Below are 17,488 nucleotides of genomic sequence, written 5' to 3' on the forward strand. Positions count from 1 at the left end.
AGTCCACCATCAGTCCACCATCAGTCCACCATCAGTCCACCAGTAGTCCACCAGCAGTCCACCATCAGTCCACCATCAGTCCACCAGGAGTCCACCATCAGTCCACCATCAGTCCACCATCAGTCCACCAGGAGTCCACCATCAGTCCACCATCAGTCCACCAGGAATCCACCATCAGTCCACCAGGAGTCCACCAGGAGTCCACCATCAGTCCACCAGGAGTCCTCCATCAGTCCACCATCAGTCCACCATCAGCCCAGCATCAGTCCACCAGTAGTCCACCAGCAGTCCAACGGTTGTCCAGCATCAGTCCACCAGCAGTCCACCAGCAGTCCACCAGCAGTCCACCAGTAGTCCACCAGCAGTCCACCAGTAGTCCACCAGTAGTCCACCATCAGTCCACCATCAGTCCACCAGTAGTCCACCATCAGTCCACCATCAGTCCACCATCAGTCCACCAGTAGTCCACCATCAGTCCACCATCAGTCCACCAGTAGTCCACCATCAGTCCACCATCAGTCCACCAGTAGTCCACCATCAGTCCACCATCAGTCCACCATCAGTCCACCAGTAGTCCACCATCAGTCCACCATCAGTCCACCATCAGTCCACCAGCAGTCCACCATCAGTCCACCAGGAGTCCACCATCAGTCCACCATCAGTCCACCAGGAGTCCACCATCAGTCCACCATCAGTCCACCATCAGTCCACCATCAGCCCACCAGGAGTCTACCAGGAGTCCACCAGGAGTCCACCATCAGTCCACCATCAGTCCACCAGGAGTCCACCATCAGTCCACCAGGAGTCCACCATCAGCCCACCAGGAGTCCACCATCAGCCCACCAGGAGTCTACCAGGAGTCCACCAGGAGTCCACCATCAGTCCACCAGGAGTCCACCATCAGCCCACCATCAGCCCACCATCAGCCCACCATCAGCCCACCATCAGCCCACCAGGAGTCCACCATCAGCCCACCAGGAGTCTACCAGGAGTCTACCAGGAGTCTACCAGTAGTCCACCATCAGTCCACCATCAGTCCACCAGGAGTCCACCATCAGCCCACCAGGAGTCCACCATCAGCCCACCAGGAGTCCACCATCAGTCCACCAGGAGTCCACCATCAGCCCACCATCAGTCCACCAGGAGTCCACCATCAGCCCACCATCAGCCCACCAGGAGTCCACCAGTAGTCTACCAGTAGTCCACCATCAGTCCACCATCAGTCCACCAGGAGTCCACCATCAGCCCACCAGGAGTCCACCATCAGCCCACCATCAGCCCACCAGGAGTCCACCATCAGTCCACCATCAGCCCACCAGGAGTCCACCATCAGCCCACCATCAGTCCACCATCAGTCCACCATCAGCCCACCAGGAGTCCACCAGGAGTCCACCATGAGTCCACCATGAGTCCACCAGGAGTCCACCAGGAGTCCACCATCAGTCCACCATCAGTCCACCAGTAGTCCACCATCAGTCCACCAGGAATCCACCATCAGTCCACCAGGAGTCCACCATCAGTCCACCATCAGTCCACCAGGAGTCCACCATCAGTCCACCATCAGTCCACCATCAGCCCAGCATCAGTCCACCAGTAGTCCACCAGCAGTCCAACGGTTGTCCAGCATCAGTCCAGCATCAGTCCAGCATCAGTCCACCAGCAGTCCACCAGCAGTCCACCATCAGTCCACCAGTAGTCCACCAGTAGTCCACCAGTAGTCCACCATCAGTCCACCATCAGTCCACCAGCAGTCCACCATCAGTCCACCAGCAGTCCACCATCAGTCCACCAGTAGTCCACCATCAGTCCACCATCAGTCCACCAGGAGTCCACCATCAGCCCACCAGGAGTCCACCAGGAGTCCACCAGGAGTCCACCATCAGTCCACCAGGAGTCCACCATCAGCCCACCAGGAGTCCACCAGGAGTCCACCATCAGTCCACCATCAGTCCACCAGGAGTCCACCATCAGTCCACCATCAGTCCACCATCAGTCCACCAGGAGTCCACCAGGAGTCCACCATCAGTCCACCATCAGTCCACCATCAGTCCACCAGGAGTCCACCAGTTGTCCACCATCAGTCCACCATCAGTCCACCATCAGTCCACCAGGAGTCCACCATCAGCCCACCAGGAGTCCACCATCAGCCCACCATCAGCCCACCAGGAGTCCACCATCAGTCCACCATCAGCCCACCAGGAGTCCACCATCAGCCCACCATCAGTCCACCATCAGTCCACCATCAGCCCACCAGGAGTCCACCAGGAGTCCACCAGGAGTCCACCAGGAGTCCACCATGAGTCCACCAGGAGTCCACCATCAGTCCACCATCAGTCCACCAGTAGTCCACCATCAGTCCACCAGGAATCCACCATCAGTCCACCAGGAGTCCACCATCAGTCCACCATCAGTCCACCATCAGTCCACCAGGAGTCCACCATCAGTCCACCATCAGTCCACCATCAGCCCAGCATCAGTCCACCAGTAGTCCACCAGCAGTCCAACGGTTGTCCAGCATCAGTCCAGCATCAGTCCAGCATCAGTCCACCATCAGTCCACCAGCAGTCCACCAGCAGTCCACCATCAGTCCACCAGCAGTCCACCATCAGTCCACCAGTAGTCCACCATCAGTCCACCATCAGTCCACCAGCAGTCCACCATCAGTCCACCATCAGTCCACCAGTAGTCCACCATCAGTCCACCATCAGTCCACCAGGAGTCCACCATCAGCCCACCAGGAGTCCACCAGGAGTCCACCATCAGTCCACCATCAGTCCACCAGGAGTCCACCAGGAGTCCACCATCAGCCCACCAGGAGTCCACCAGGAGTCCACCAGGAGTCCACCATCAGTCCACCATCAGTCCACCATCAGTCCACCAGGAGTCCACCATCAGTCCACCATCAGTCCACCATCAGTCCACCATCAGTCCACCAGGAGTCCACCAGGAGTCCACCATCAGTCCACCATCAGTCCACCAGGAGTCCACCATCAGTCCACCATCAGTCCACCAGGAGTCCACCATCGGTCCACCATCAGTCCACCATCAGTCCACCATCAGCCCACCATCAGCCCACCATCAGCACACCATCAGTCCACCATCAGTCCACCAGGAGTCCACCATCAGTCCACCAGGAGTCCACCATCAGTCCACCATCAGTCCATCATCAGTCCACCATCAGTCCACCAGGAGTCCACCATCAGTCCACCAGGAGTCCACCAGCAGTCCACCAGCAGTCCACCATCAGTCCACCAGGAGTCCACCATCAGCCCACCATCAGCCCACCAGGAGTCCACCACCAGGAGTCCACCACCAGGAGTCCACCATCAGTCCACCATCAGTCCACCATCAGTCCACCAGGAGTCCACCATCAGCCCACCAGGAGTCCACCATCAGTCCACCATCAGTCCACCAGGAGTCCACCATCAGCCCACCATCAGCCCACCAGGAGTCCACCATCAGCCCACCATCAGCCCACCATCAGTCCACCATCAGCCCACCATCAGTCCACCATGAGTCCACCAGGAGTCCACCAGGAGTCCACCAGGAGTCCACCATCAGTCCACCATCAGTCCACCATCAGTCCACCAGGAATCCACCATCAGTCCACCAGGAGTCCACCATCAGTCCACCATCACTCCACCAGGAGTCCACCATCAGTCCACCATCAGTCCACCATCAGCCCAGCATCAGTCCACCAGCAGTCCAACGGTTGTCCACCAGCAGTCCACCAGCAGTCCACCAGTAGTCCACCATCAGTCCACCAGTAGTCCACCAGTAGTCCACCAGCAGTCCACCAGCAGTCCACCAGGAGTCCACCATCAGTCCACCATCAGTCCACCATCAGTCCACCAGGAGTCCACCAGGAGTCCACCAGGAGTCCACCATCAGTCCACCAGGAGTCCACCATCAGTCCACCATCAGTCCACCAGCAGCCCAGCATCAGTCCACCATCAGTCCAGCATCAGTCCACCATCAGTCCACCATCAGCCCAGCATCAGTCCACCAGCAGTCCACCAGTAGTCCACCATCAGTCCAGCATCAGTCCACCAGTAGTCCACCAGTAGTCCACCATCAGTCCACCATCAGTCCACCAGTAGTCCACCAGCAGTCCAACGGTTGTCCAGCATCAGTCCAGCAGCAGTCCACCATCAGTCCACCATCAGTCCACCAGTAGTCCACCATCAGTCCACCATCAGTCCACCAGCAGTCCACCATCAGTCCACCAGTAGTCCACCATCAGTCCACCATCAGTCCACCAGTATTCCACCGTCAGTCCACCATCAGTCCACCATCAGTCCACCAGTAGTCCACCAGCAGTCCAACGGTTGTCCAGCATCAGTCCAGCAGCAGTCCACCATCAGTCCACCATCAGTCCACCAGTAGTCCACCATCAGTCCACCATCAGTCCACCAGCAGTCCACCATCAGTCCACCAGTAGTCCACCATCAGTCCACCATCAGTCCACCAGTATTCCACCGTCAGTCCACCATCAGTCCACCAGTAGTCCACCATCAGTCCACCAGTGGTCCACCATCAGTCCACCATCAGTCCACCAGGAGTCCACCATCAGTCCACCATCAGTCCACCACCAGTCCACCATCAGCCCAGCATCAGTCCACCAGTAGTCCACCAGCAGTCCAACGGTTGTCCAGCATCAGTCCACCAGTAGTCCACCAGTAGTCCACCATCAGTCCACCAGTAGTCCACCATCAGTACACCAGTAGTCCACCATCAGTCCACCATCAGTCCACCATCAGTCCACCATCAGTCCACCAGCAGTCCACCAGCAGTCCACCAGCAGTCCACCAGGAGTCCACCAGGAGTCCACCATCAGTCCACCAGGAGTCCACCATCAGTCCACCATCAGTCCACCAGGAGTCCACCATCAGTCCACCATCAGTCCACCAGGAGTCCACCAGCAGTCCAACGGTTGTCCAGCATCAGTCCACCATCAGCCCAGCATCAGTCCACCAGCAGTCCAACGGTTGTCCACCAGCAGTCCACCAGCAGTCCACCAGCAGTCCACCATCAGTCCACCAGGAGTCCACCATCAGTCCACCATCAGTCCACCAGGAGTCCACCATCAGTCCACCATCAGTCCACCAGGAGTCCACCATCAGTCCACCATCAGTCCACCAGGAGTCCACCATCAGTCCACCATCAGCCCAGCATCAGTCCACCAGTAGTCCACCAGCAGTCCAACGGTTGTCCAGCATCAGTCCACCAGCAGTCCACCATCAGTCCACCATCAGTCCACCATCAGTCCACCAGTATTCCACCATCAGTCCACCAGTAGTCCACCATCAGTCCACCATCAGTCCACCAGTAGTCCACCATCAGTCCACCAGTATTCCACCATCAGTCCACCATCAGTCCACCATCAGTCCACCAGTAGTCCACCAGGAGTCCACCAGGAGTCCACCAGGAGTCCACCATCAGTCCACCATCAGTCCACCACCAGTCCACCATCAGCCCAGCATCAGTCCACCAGTAGTCCACCAGCAGTCCAACGGTTGTCCAGCATCAGTCCAGCATCAGTCCAGCATCAGTCCACCAGTAGTCCACCAGTAGTCCACCAGTAGTCCACCATCAGTCCACCATCAGTCCACCATCAGTCCACCAGTAGTCCACCATCAGTACACCAGTAGTCCACCATCAGTCCACCATCAGTCCACCAGTAGTCCACCATCAGTCCACCATCAGTCCACCAGGAGACCACCAGGAGTCCACCAGTAGTCCACCATCAGTCCACCAGTAGTCCACCATCAGTCCACCATCAGTCCACCAGTAGTCCACCAGCAGTCCACCAGTAGTCCACCATCAGTCCACCATCAGTCCACCATCAGTCCACCAGTAGTCCACCATCAGTCCACCATCAGTCCACCAGGAGTCCACCATCAGTCCACCAGGAGTCCACCAGCAGTCCACCAGCAGTCCAACGGTTGTCCAGCATCAGTCCACCATCAGCCCAGCATCAGTCCACCAGCAGTCCAACGGTGGTCCAGCATCAGTCCACCAGCAGTCCACCAGCAGTCCACCAGTAGTCCACCATCAGTCCACCATCAGTCCACCATCAGTCCACCAGCAGTCCACCAGCAGTCCACCAGTTGTCCAGCATCAGTCCAGCATCAGTCCACCATCAGTCCACCATCAGTCCACCAGTATTCCACCAGTATTCCACCATCAGTCCACCATCAGTCCACCAGTAGTCCACCAGTAGTCCACCATCAGTCCACCAGGAGTCCACCAGGAGTCCACCACCAGTCCACCATCAGTCCACCATCAGCCCAGCATCAGTCCACCAGTGGTCCACCAGTAGTCCACCATCAGTCCACCACCAGTCCACCATCAGCCCAGCATCAGTCCACCAGTAGTCCACCAGCAGTCCAACGGTTGTCCAGCATCAGTCCACCATCAGTCCACCATCAGTCCACCATCAGTCCACCAGTAGTCCACCAGCAGTCCAACGGTTGTCCAGCATCAGTCCACCATCAGTCCACCATCAGTCCACCATCAGTCCACCAGTAGTCCACCATCAGTCCACCAGTAGTCCGCCATCAGTCCACCATCAGTCCACCAGTAGTCCACCATCAGTCCACCATCAGTCCACCATCAGTCCACCATCAGTCCACCATCAATCCACCAGTAGTCCACCATCAGTCCACCAGTAGTCCGCCATCAGTCCACCATCAGTCCACCAGTAGTCCACCATCAGTCCACCATCAGTCCACCATCAGTCCACCATCAGTCCACCAGCAGCCCAGCATCAGTCCACCAGCAGTCCACCAGCAGTCCAACGGTTGTCCAGCATCAGTCCACCAGCAGTCCACCAGCAGTCCACCAGCAGTCCACCAGTAGTCCACCATCAGTCCACCAGTAGTCCACCAGCAGTCCAACGGTTTTCCAGCATCAGTCCAGCATCAGTCCACCATCAGTCCACCATCAGTCCACCATCAGTCCACCATCATTCCACCATCAGTCCACCATCAGTCCACCAGTAGTCCACCATCAGTCCACCATCAGTCCACCATCAGTCCACCAGGAGTCCACCAGCAGTCCAACGGTTGTCCAGCATCAGTCCACCATCAGCCCAGCATCAGTCCACCAGCAGTCCAACGGTTGTCCAGCATCAGTCCACCAGCAGTCCACCAGCAGTCCACCATCAGTCCACCATCAGTCCACCAGTAGTCCACCATCAGTCCACCATCAGTCCACCAGTAGTCCACCATCAGTCCACCAGTATTCCACCATCAGTCCACCATCAGTCCACCAGTAGTCCACCATCAGTCCACCAGTAGTCCACCATCAGTCCACCAGTATTCCACCATCAGTCCACCATCAGTCCACCATCAGTCCACCAGTAGTCCACCATCAGTCCACCATCAGTCCACCAGGAGTCCACCATCAGTCCACCACCACTCCACCACCAGTCCACCACCAGCCCAGCATCAGTCCACCAGTAGTCCACCAGTAGTCCACCATCAGTCCACCATCAGTCCACCATCAGTCCACCAGTAGTCCACCATCAGTACACCAGTAGTCCACCATCAGTCCACCATCAGTCCACCAGTAGTCCACCAGTAGTCCACCATCAGTCCACCAGTAGTCCACCATCAGTCCACCATCAGTCCACCATCAGTCCACCAGTAGTCCACCAGCAGTCCACCAGTAGTCCACCATCAGTCCACCATCAGTCCACCATCAGTCCACCAGGAGTCCACCAGCAGTCCACCAGCAGTCCAACGGTTGTCCAGCATCAGTCCACCATCAGCCCAGCATCAGTCCACCAGCAGTCCAACGGTTGTCCAGCATCAGTCCACCAGCAGTCCACCAGCAGTCCACCAGCAGTCCACCAGTAGTCCACCAGTAGTCCACCATCAGTACACCATCAGTCCACCAGTAGTCCACCATCAGTCCACCAGCAGTCCAACGGTTGTCCAGCATCAGTCCACCATCAGTCCACCATCAGTCCACCAGTAGTCCACCAGCAGTCCAACGGTTGTCCAGCATCAGTCCAGCATCAGTCCAGCATCAGTCCACCATCAGTCCACCAGCAGTCCACCAGCAGTCCACCATCAGTCCACCAGTAGTCCACCATCAGTCCACCAGTAGTCCACCATCAGTCCACCATCAGTCCACCAGCAGTCCACCATCAGTCCACCATCAGTCCACCAGTAGTCCACCATCAGTCCACCATCAGTCCACCAGGAGTCCACCATCAGCCCACCAGGAGTCCACCAGGAGTCCACCATCAGTCCACCATCAGTCCACCAGGAGTCCACCAGGAGTCCACCATCAGCCCACCAGGAGTCCACCAGGAGTCCACCAGGAGTCCACCATCAGTCCACCATCAGTCCACCATCAGTCCACCAGGAGTCCACCATCAGTCCACCATCAGTCCACCATCAGTCCACCATCAGTCCACCAGGAGTCCACCAGGAGTCCACCAGGAGTCCACCATCAGTCCACCATCAGTCCACCAGGAGTCCACCATCAGTCCACCATCAGTCCACCAGGAGTCCACCATCGGTCCACCATCAGTCCACCATCAGTCCACCATCAGCCCACCATCAGCCCACCATCAGCCCACCATCAGCACACCATCAGTCCACCATCAGTCCACCAGGAGTCCACCATCAGTCCACCAGGAGTCCACCATCAGTCCACCATCAGTCCATCATCAGTCCACCATCAGTCCACCAGGAGTCCACCATCAGTCCACCAGGAGTCCACCAGCAGTCCACCAGCAGTCCACCATCAGTCCACCAGGAGTCCACCATCAGCCCACCATCAGCCCACCAGGAGTCCACCACCAGGAGTCCACCACCAGGAGTCCACCATCAGTCCACCATCAGTCCACCATCAGTCCACCAGGAGTCCACCATCAGCCCACCAGGAGTCCACCATCAGTCCACCATCAGTCCACCAGGAGTCCACCATCAGCCCACCATCAGCCCACCAGGAGTCCACCATCAGCCCACCATCAGCCCACCATCAGTCCACCATCAGCCCACCATCAGTCCACCATGAGTCCACCAGGAGTCCACCAGGAGTCCACCAGGAGTCCACCATCAGTCCACCATCAGTCCACCATCAGTCCACCAGGAATCCACCATCAGTCCACCAGGAGTCCACCATCAGTCCACCATCACTCCACCAGGAGTCCACCATCAGTCCACCATCAGTCCACCATCAGCCCAGCATCAGTCCACCAGCAGTCCAACGGTTGTCCACCAGCAGTCCACCAGCAGTCCACCAGTAGTCCACCATCAGTCCACCAGTAGTCCACCAGTAGTCCACCAGCAGTCCACCAGCAGTCCACCAGGAGTCCACCATCAGTCCACCATCAGTCCACCATCAGTCCACCAGGAGTCCACCAGGAGTCCACCAGGAGTCCACCATCAGTCCACCAGGAGTCCACCATCAGTCCACCATCAGTCCACCAGCAGCCCAGCATCAGTCCACCATCAGTCCAGCATCAGTCCACCATCAGTCCACCATCAGCCCAGCATCAGTCCACCAGCAGTCCACCAGTAGTCCACCATCAGTCCAGCATCAGTCCACCAGTAGTCCACCAGTAGTCCACCATCAGTCCACCATCAGTCCACCAGTAGTCCACCAGCAGTCCAACGGTTGTCCAGCATCAGTCCAGCAGCAGTCCACCATCAGTCCACCATCAGTCCACCAGTAGTCCACCATCAGTCCACCATCAGTCCACCAGCAGTCCACCATCAGTCCACCAGTAGTCCACCATCAGTCCACCATCAGTCCACCAGTATTCCACCGTCAGTCCACCATCAGTCCACCATCAGTCCACCAGTAGTCCACCAGCAGTCCAACGGTTGTCCAGCATCAGTCCAGCAGCAGTCCACCATCAGTCCACCATCAGTCCACCAGTAGTCCACCATCAGTCCACCATCAGTCCACCAGCAGTCCACCATCAGTCCACCAGTAGTCCACCATCAGTCCACCATCAGTCCACCAGTATTCCACCGTCAGTCCACCATCAGTCCACCAGTAGTCCACCATCAGTCCACCAGTGGTCCACCATCAGTCCACCATCAGTCCACCAGGAGTCCACCATCAGTCCACCATCAGTCCACCACCAGTCCACCATCAGCCCAGCATCAGTCCACCAGTAGTCCACCAGCAGTCCAACGGTTGTCCAGCATCAGTCCACCAGTAGTCCACCAGTAGTCCACCATCAGTCCACCAGTAGTCCACCATCAGTACACCAGTAGTCCACCATCAGTCCACCATCAGTCCACCATCAGTCCACCAGCAGTCCACCAGCAGTCCACCAGGAGTCCACCAGGAGTCCACCATCAGTCCACCAGGAGTCCACCATCAGTCCACCATCAGTCCACCAGGAGTCCACCATCAGTCCACCATCAGTCCACCAGGAGTCCACCAGCAGTCCAACGGTTGTCCAGCATCAGTCCACCATCAGCCCAGCATCAGTCCACCAGCAGTCCAACGGTTGTCCACCAGCAGTCCACCAGCAGTCCACCAGCAGTCCACCATCAGTCCACCAGGAGTCCACCATCAGTCCACCATCAGTCCACCAGGAGTCCACCATCAGTCCACCATCAGTCCACCAGGAGTCCACCATCAGTCCACCATCAGTCCACCAGGAGTCCACCATCAGTCCACCATCAGCCCAGCATCAGTCCACCAGTAGTCCACCAGCAGTCCAACGGTTGTCCAGCATCAGTCCACCAGCAGTCCACCATCAGTCCACCATCAGTCCACCATCAGTCCACCAGTATTCCACCATCAGTCCACCAGTAGTCCACCATCAGTCCACCATCAGTCCACCAGTAGTCCACCATCAGTCCACCAGTATTCCACCATCAGTCCACCATCAGTCCACCATCAGTCCACCATCAGTCCACCAGTAGTCCACCAGGAGTCCACCAGGAGTCCACCAGGAGTCCACCATCAGTCCACCATCAGTCCACCACCAGTCCACCATCAGCCCAGCATCAGTCCACCAGTAGTCCACCAGCAGTCCAACGGTTGTCCAGCATCAGTCCAGCATCAGTCCAGCATCAGTCCACCAGTAGTCCACCAGTAGTCCACCAGTAGTCCACCATCAGTCCACCATCAGTCCACCATCAGTCCACCAGTAGTCCACCATCAGTACACCAGTAGTCCACCATCAGTCCACCATCAGTCCACCAGTAGTCCACCATCAGTCCACCATCAGTCCACCAGGAGACCACCAGGAGTCCACCAGTAGTCCACCATCAGTCCACCAGTAGTCCACCATCAGTCCACCATCAGTCCACCAGTAGTCCACCAGCAGTCCACCAGTAGTCCACCATCAGTCCACCATCAGTCCACCATCAGTCCACCAGTAGTCCACCATCAGTCCACCATCAGTCCACCAGGAGTCCACCATCAGTCCACCAGGAGTCCACCAGCAGTCCACCAGCAGTCCAACGGTTGTCCAGCATCAGTCCACCATCAGCCCAGCATCAGTCCACCAGCAGTCCAACGGTGGTCCAGCATCAGTCCACCAGCAGTCCACCAGCAGTCCACCAGTAGTCCACCATCAGTCCACCATCAGTCCACCATCAGTCCACCAGCAGTCCACCAGCAGTCCACCAGTTGTCCAGCATCAGTCCAGCATCAGTCCACCATCAGTCCACCATCAGTCCACCAGTATTCCACCAGTATTCCACCATCAGTCCACCATCAGTCCACCAGTAGTCCACCAGTAGTCCACCATCAGTCCACCAGGAGTCCACCAGGAGTCCACCACCAGTCCACCATCAGTCCACCATCAGCCCAGCATCAGTCCACCAGTGGTCCACCAGTAGTCCACCATCAGTCCACCACCAGTCCACCATCAGCCCAGCATCAGTCCACCAGTAGTCCACCAGCAGTCCAACGGTTGTCCAGCATCAGTCCACCATCAGTCCACCATCAGTCCACCATCAGTCCACCAGTAGTCCACCAGCAGTCCAACGGTTGTCCAGCATCAGTCCACCATCAGTCCACCATCAGTCCACCATCAGTCCACCAGTAGTCCACCATCAGTCCACCAGTAGTCCGCCATCAGTCCACCATCAGTCCACCAGTAGTCCACCATCAGTCCACCATCAGTCCACCATCAGTCCACCATCAATCCACCAGTAGTCCACCATCAGTCCACCAGTAGTCCGCCATCAGTCCACCATCAGTCCACCAGTAGTCCACCATCAGTCCACCATCAGTCCACCATCAGTCCACCATCAGTCCACCAGCAGCCCAGCATCAGTCCACCAGCAGTCCACCAGCAGTCCAACGGTTGTCCAGCATCAGTCCACCAGCAGTCCACCAGCAGTCCACCAGCAGTCCACCAGTAGTCCACCATCAGTCCACCAGTAGTCCACCAGCAGTCCAACGGTTTTCCAGCATCAGTCCAGCATCAGTCCACCATCAGTCCACCATCAGTCCACCATCAGTCCACCATCATTCCACCATCAGTCCACCATCAGTCCACCAGTAGTCCACCATCAGTCCACCATCAGTCCACCATCAGTCCACCAGGAGTCCACCAGCAGTCCAACGGTTGTCCAGCATCAGTCCACCATCAGCCCAGCATCAGTCCACCAGCAGTCCAACGGTTGTCCAGCATCAGTCCACCAGCAGTCCACCAGCAGTCCACCATCAGTCCACCATCAGTCCACCAGTAGTCCACCATCAGTCCACCATCAGTCCACCAGTAGTCCACCATCAGTCCACCAGTATTCCACCATCAGTCCACCATCAGTCCACCATCAGTCCACCAGTAGTCCACCATCAGTCCACCAGTAGTCCACCATCAGTCCACCAGTATTCCACCATCAGTCCACCATCAGTCCACCATCAGTCCACCAGTAGTCCACCATCAGTCCACCATCAGTCCACCACCACTCCACCACCAGTCCACCACCAGCCCAGCATCAGTCCACCAGTAGTCCACCAGTAGTCCACCATCAGTCCACCATCAGTCCACCATCAGTCCACCAGTAGTCCACCATCAGTACACCAGTAGTCCACCATCAGTCCACCATCAGTCCACCAGTAGTCCACCAGTAGTCCACCATCAGTCCACCAGTAGTCCACCATCAGTCCACCATCAGTCCACCATCAGTCCACCAGTAGTCCACCAGCAGTCCACCAGTAGTCCACCATCAGTCCACCATCAGTCCACCATCAGTCCACCAGGAGTCCACCAGCAGTCCACCAGCAGTCCAACGGTTGTCCAGCATCAGTCCACCATCAGCCCAGCATCAGTCCACCAGCAGTCCAACGGTTGTCCAGCATCAGTCCACCAGCAGTCCACCAGCAGTCCACCAGCAGTCCAGCATCAGTCCACCATCAGTCCACCATCAGTCCACCAGTAGTCCACCAGTAGTCCACCATCAGTCCACCATCAGTCCACCAGTATTCCACCATCAGTCCACCATCAGTCCACCAGTAGTCCACCAGTAGTCCACCATCAGTCCACCAGGAGTCCACCATCAGTCCACCACCAGTCCACCACCAGTCCACCACCAGTCCACCATCAGTCCACCAGTAGTCCACCAGTAGTCCACCAGTAGTCCACCATCAGTCCACCAGTAGTCCACCATCAGTCCACCAGTAGTCCACCAGTAGTCCACCATCAGTCCACCAGGAGTCCACCATCAGTCCACCAGGAGTCCACCACCAGTCCACCATCAGTCCACCATCAGTCCACCAGTAGTCCACCATCAGTCCACCATCAGTCCACCAGTAGTCCACCAGTAGTCCACCATCAGTCCAACGGTTGTCCAGCATCAGTCCACCAGCATTCCACCAGCAGTCCAACGGTTGTCCAGCATCAGTCCACCAGCAGTCCACCAGCAGTCCACCAGTAGTCCACCAGTAGTCCACCATCAGTCCAACGGTTGTCCAGCATCTGTCCACCAGTAGTCCACCAGCAGTCCAACGGTTGTCCAGCATCAGTCCACCAGCAGTCCACCATCAGTCCACCATCAGTCCACCAGTAGTCCACCAGTAGTCCACCATCAGTCCACCAGTAGTCCACCATCAGTCCACCAGTAGTCCACCAGTAGTCCACCAGTAGTCCACCATCAGTCCACCAGTAGTCCACCATCAGTCCACCATCAGTCCACCAGTAGTCCACCAGTAGTCCACCAGTAGTCCACCATCAGTCCACCATCAGTCCACCAGTAGTCCACCATCAGTCCACCATCAGTCCACCATCAGTCCACCAGTAGTCCACCATCAGTCCACCATCAGTCCACCATCAGTCCACCATCAGTCCACCATCAGTCCACCAGTAGTCCACCATCAGTCCACCATCAGTCCACCATCAGTCCACCAGTAGTCCACCATCAGTCCACCATCAGTCCACCATCAGTCCACCAGTAGTCCGCCATCAGTCCGCCATCAGTCCGCCATCAGTCCACCATCAGTCCACCAGTAGTCCACCATCAGTCCACCATCAGCCCACCATCAGTCCACCATCAGCCCACCATCAGTCCACCATCAGCCCACCAGCAGTCCACCAGTAGTCCAGCAACAATTTAATTTCATGCTTGAGTTGTTCTCACTCTCATATATACGTCACTTTGGATAAAAGCTTCTACTACCTGACTACAGAATAGAATAGAATAGAATAGTTATCTGGCAACTTTGACAGATTAGAATAATTCACAAGGATTTGGTGAATTTGTATTAGTAGTCGCCATAGTGATGTCCTGGCAGAGGTGATGAAGCAGCAAAGCTTTACTGGATCCAGACTAACCGGACTTTTCCCCACAGACCAGAATCCTGAGGAGGATCAAGGACGAGTACGAGAGGCGAGGAGGGTTCATCAGGATCTTCCCCACTGCTGATACCTGGGAGCTTTACGGGTACTGTCCCCGTTCTCCACCTGGACTCCACCCTTACTCCACCTGTACTGTCCCCATTCTCCACCTGGACTCCACCCTTACTCCACCTGTGCTGTCCCCATTCTCCACCTTGACTCCACCCTTACTCCACCTGTACTGTCCCCGTTCTCCACCTGTACTCCACCTTTACTCCACCTGTACTGTCCCCATTCTCCACCTGGACTCCACCCTTACTCTACCTGTACTGTCCCTGGACTCCACCCTTACTCCACCTGTACTGTCCCCGTTCTCCACCTGGACTCCACCCTTACTCCACCTGTACTGTCCCCGTTCTCCACCTGTACTCCACCTGTACTGTCCCCGTTCTCCACCTGTACTCCACCCTTACTCCACCTGTACTGTCCCCGTTCTCCACCCTTACTCCACCCTTACTCCACCTGTACTGTCCCCGTTCTCCACCTGGACTCCACCCTTACTCCACCTGTACTGTCCCCGTTCTCCACCTGGACTCCACCCTTACTCCACCTGTACTGTCCCCATTCTCCACCTGGACTCCACCCTTACTCCACCTGTGCTGTCCCCATTCTCCACCTTGACTCCACCCTTACTCCACCTGTACTGTCCCCGTTCTCCACCTGTACTCCACCTTTACTCCACCTGTACTGTCCCCATTCTCCACCTGGACTCCACCCTTACTCTACCTGTACTGTCCCTGGACTCCACCCTTACTCCACCTGTACTGTCCCCGTTCTCCACCTGGACTCCACCCTTACTCCACCTGTACTGTCCCCGTTCTCCACCTGTACTCCACCTGTACTGTCCCCGTTCTCCACCTGGACTCCACCCTTACTCCACCTGTACTGTCCCCGTTCTCCACCTGTACTCCACCCTTACTCCACCTGTACTGTCCCCGTTCTCCACCCTTACTCCACCTGTACTGTCCCCGTTCTCCACCTGGACTCCACCCTTACTCCACCTGTACTGTCCCCGTTCTCCACCTGTACTCCACCTGTACTGTCCCCGTTCTCCACCTGGACTCCACCTGTACTGTCCCCGTTCTCCACCTGGACTCCACCCTTACTCCACCTGTACTGTCCCCGTTCTCCTCCTGGACTCCACCCTTACTCCACCTGTACTGTCCCCGTTCTCCACCTGGACTCCACCCTTACTCCACCTGTACTGTCCCCGTTCTCCACCTGGACTCCACCCTTACTCCACCTGTACTGTCCCCGTTCTCCACCTGGACTCCACCCTTACTCCACCTGTACTGTCCCCGTTCTCCACCTGTACTGTCCCTGGACTCCACCTGTACTGCCCTGGACTCCACCCTTACTCCACCTGTACTGTCCCCGTTCTCCACCCTTACTCCACCCTTACTCCACCTGTACTGTCCCTGGACTCCACCTGTACTGCCCTGGACTCCACCCTTACTCCACCTGTACTGTCCCTGGACTCCACCCTTACTCCACCTGTACTGTCCCCGTTCTCCACCTGGACTCCACCCTTACTCCACCTGTACTGTCCCCGTTCTCCACCTGTACTCCACCTGTACTGTCCCCGTTCTCCACCTGGACTCCACCTGTACTGTCCCCGTTCTCCACTTGGACTCCACCCTTACTCCACCTGTACTGTCCCCGTTCTCCACCTGGACTCCACCCTTACTCCACCTTTACTGTCCCCGTTCTCCACCTGGACTCCACCCTTACTCCACCTGTACTGTCCCCGTTCTCCACCTGGACTCCACCCTTACTCCACCTGTACCGTCCCCGTTCTCCACCTGGACTCCACCCTTACTCCACCTGTACCGTCCCCGTTCTCCACCTGGACTCCACCCTTACTCCACCTGTACTGTCCCCGTTCTCCACCTGGACTCCACCCTTACTCCACCTGTACTGTCCCCGTTCTCCACCTGTACTGTCCCCGTTCTCCACCTGGACTCCACCCTTACTCCACCTGTACTGTCCCCGTTCTCCACCTGGACTCCACCCTTACTCTACCTGTACTGTCCCTGGACTCCACCCTTACTCCACCTGTACTGTCCCCGTTCTCCACCCTTACTCCACCCTTACTCCACCTGTACTGTCCCTGGACTCCACCTGTACTGCCCTGGACTCCACCCTTACTCCACCTGTACTGTCCCTGGACTCCACCCTTACTCCACCTGTACTGTCCCCGTTCTCCACCTGGACTCCACCCTTACTCCACCTGTACTGTCCCCGTTCTCCACCTGTACTCCACCTGTACTGTCCCCGTTCTCCACCTGGACTCCACCTGTACTGTCCCCGTTCTCCACTTGGACTCCACCCTTACTCCACCTGTACTGTCCCCGTTCTCCACCTGGACTCCACCCTTACTCCACCTTTACTGTCCCCGTTTTCCACCTGGACTCCACCCTTACTCCACCTGTACTGTCCCCGTTCTCCACCTGGACTCCACCCTTACTCCACCTGTACCGTCCCCGTTCTCCACCTGGACTCCACCCTTACTCCACCTGTACCGTCCCCGTTCTCCACCTGGACTCCACCCTTACTCCACCTGTACTGTCCCCGTTCTCCACCTGGACTCCACCCTTACTCCACCTGTACTGTCCCCGTTCTCCACCTGTACTGTCCCCGTTCTCCACCTGGACTCCA

At 57.2% G+C, this 17,488-nt stretch overlaps 1 protein-coding gene across 3 annotated transcripts in view; it reads left to right on the forward strand.

Annotated features, from left to right (window-relative positions):
• The window catches only part of ttll5 (tubulin tyrosine ligase-like family, member 5), an 80,200-nt gene that overhangs the window by 47,846 nt on the left and 14,866 nt on the right, over positions 1-17,488 (forward strand). For all 3 annotated transcript variants that reach the window (XM_079254248.1, XM_079254249.1, XM_079254250.1), the window contains one exon: positions 14,785-14,876. In XM_079254248.1, coding sequence (XP_079110374.1) covers positions 14,785-14,876 — 92 coding nt within the window. The remainder of the gene's footprint in view (positions 1-14,784; positions 14,877-17,488) is intronic.

Source organism: Telmatherina bonti (assembly GCF_933228915.1).
Source record: "Telmatherina bonti genome assembly, chromosome: 15".
In the NCBI taxonomy this organism is placed as follows: domain Eukaryota; kingdom Metazoa; phylum Chordata; class Actinopteri; order Atheriniformes; family Telmatherinidae; genus Telmatherina; species Telmatherina bonti.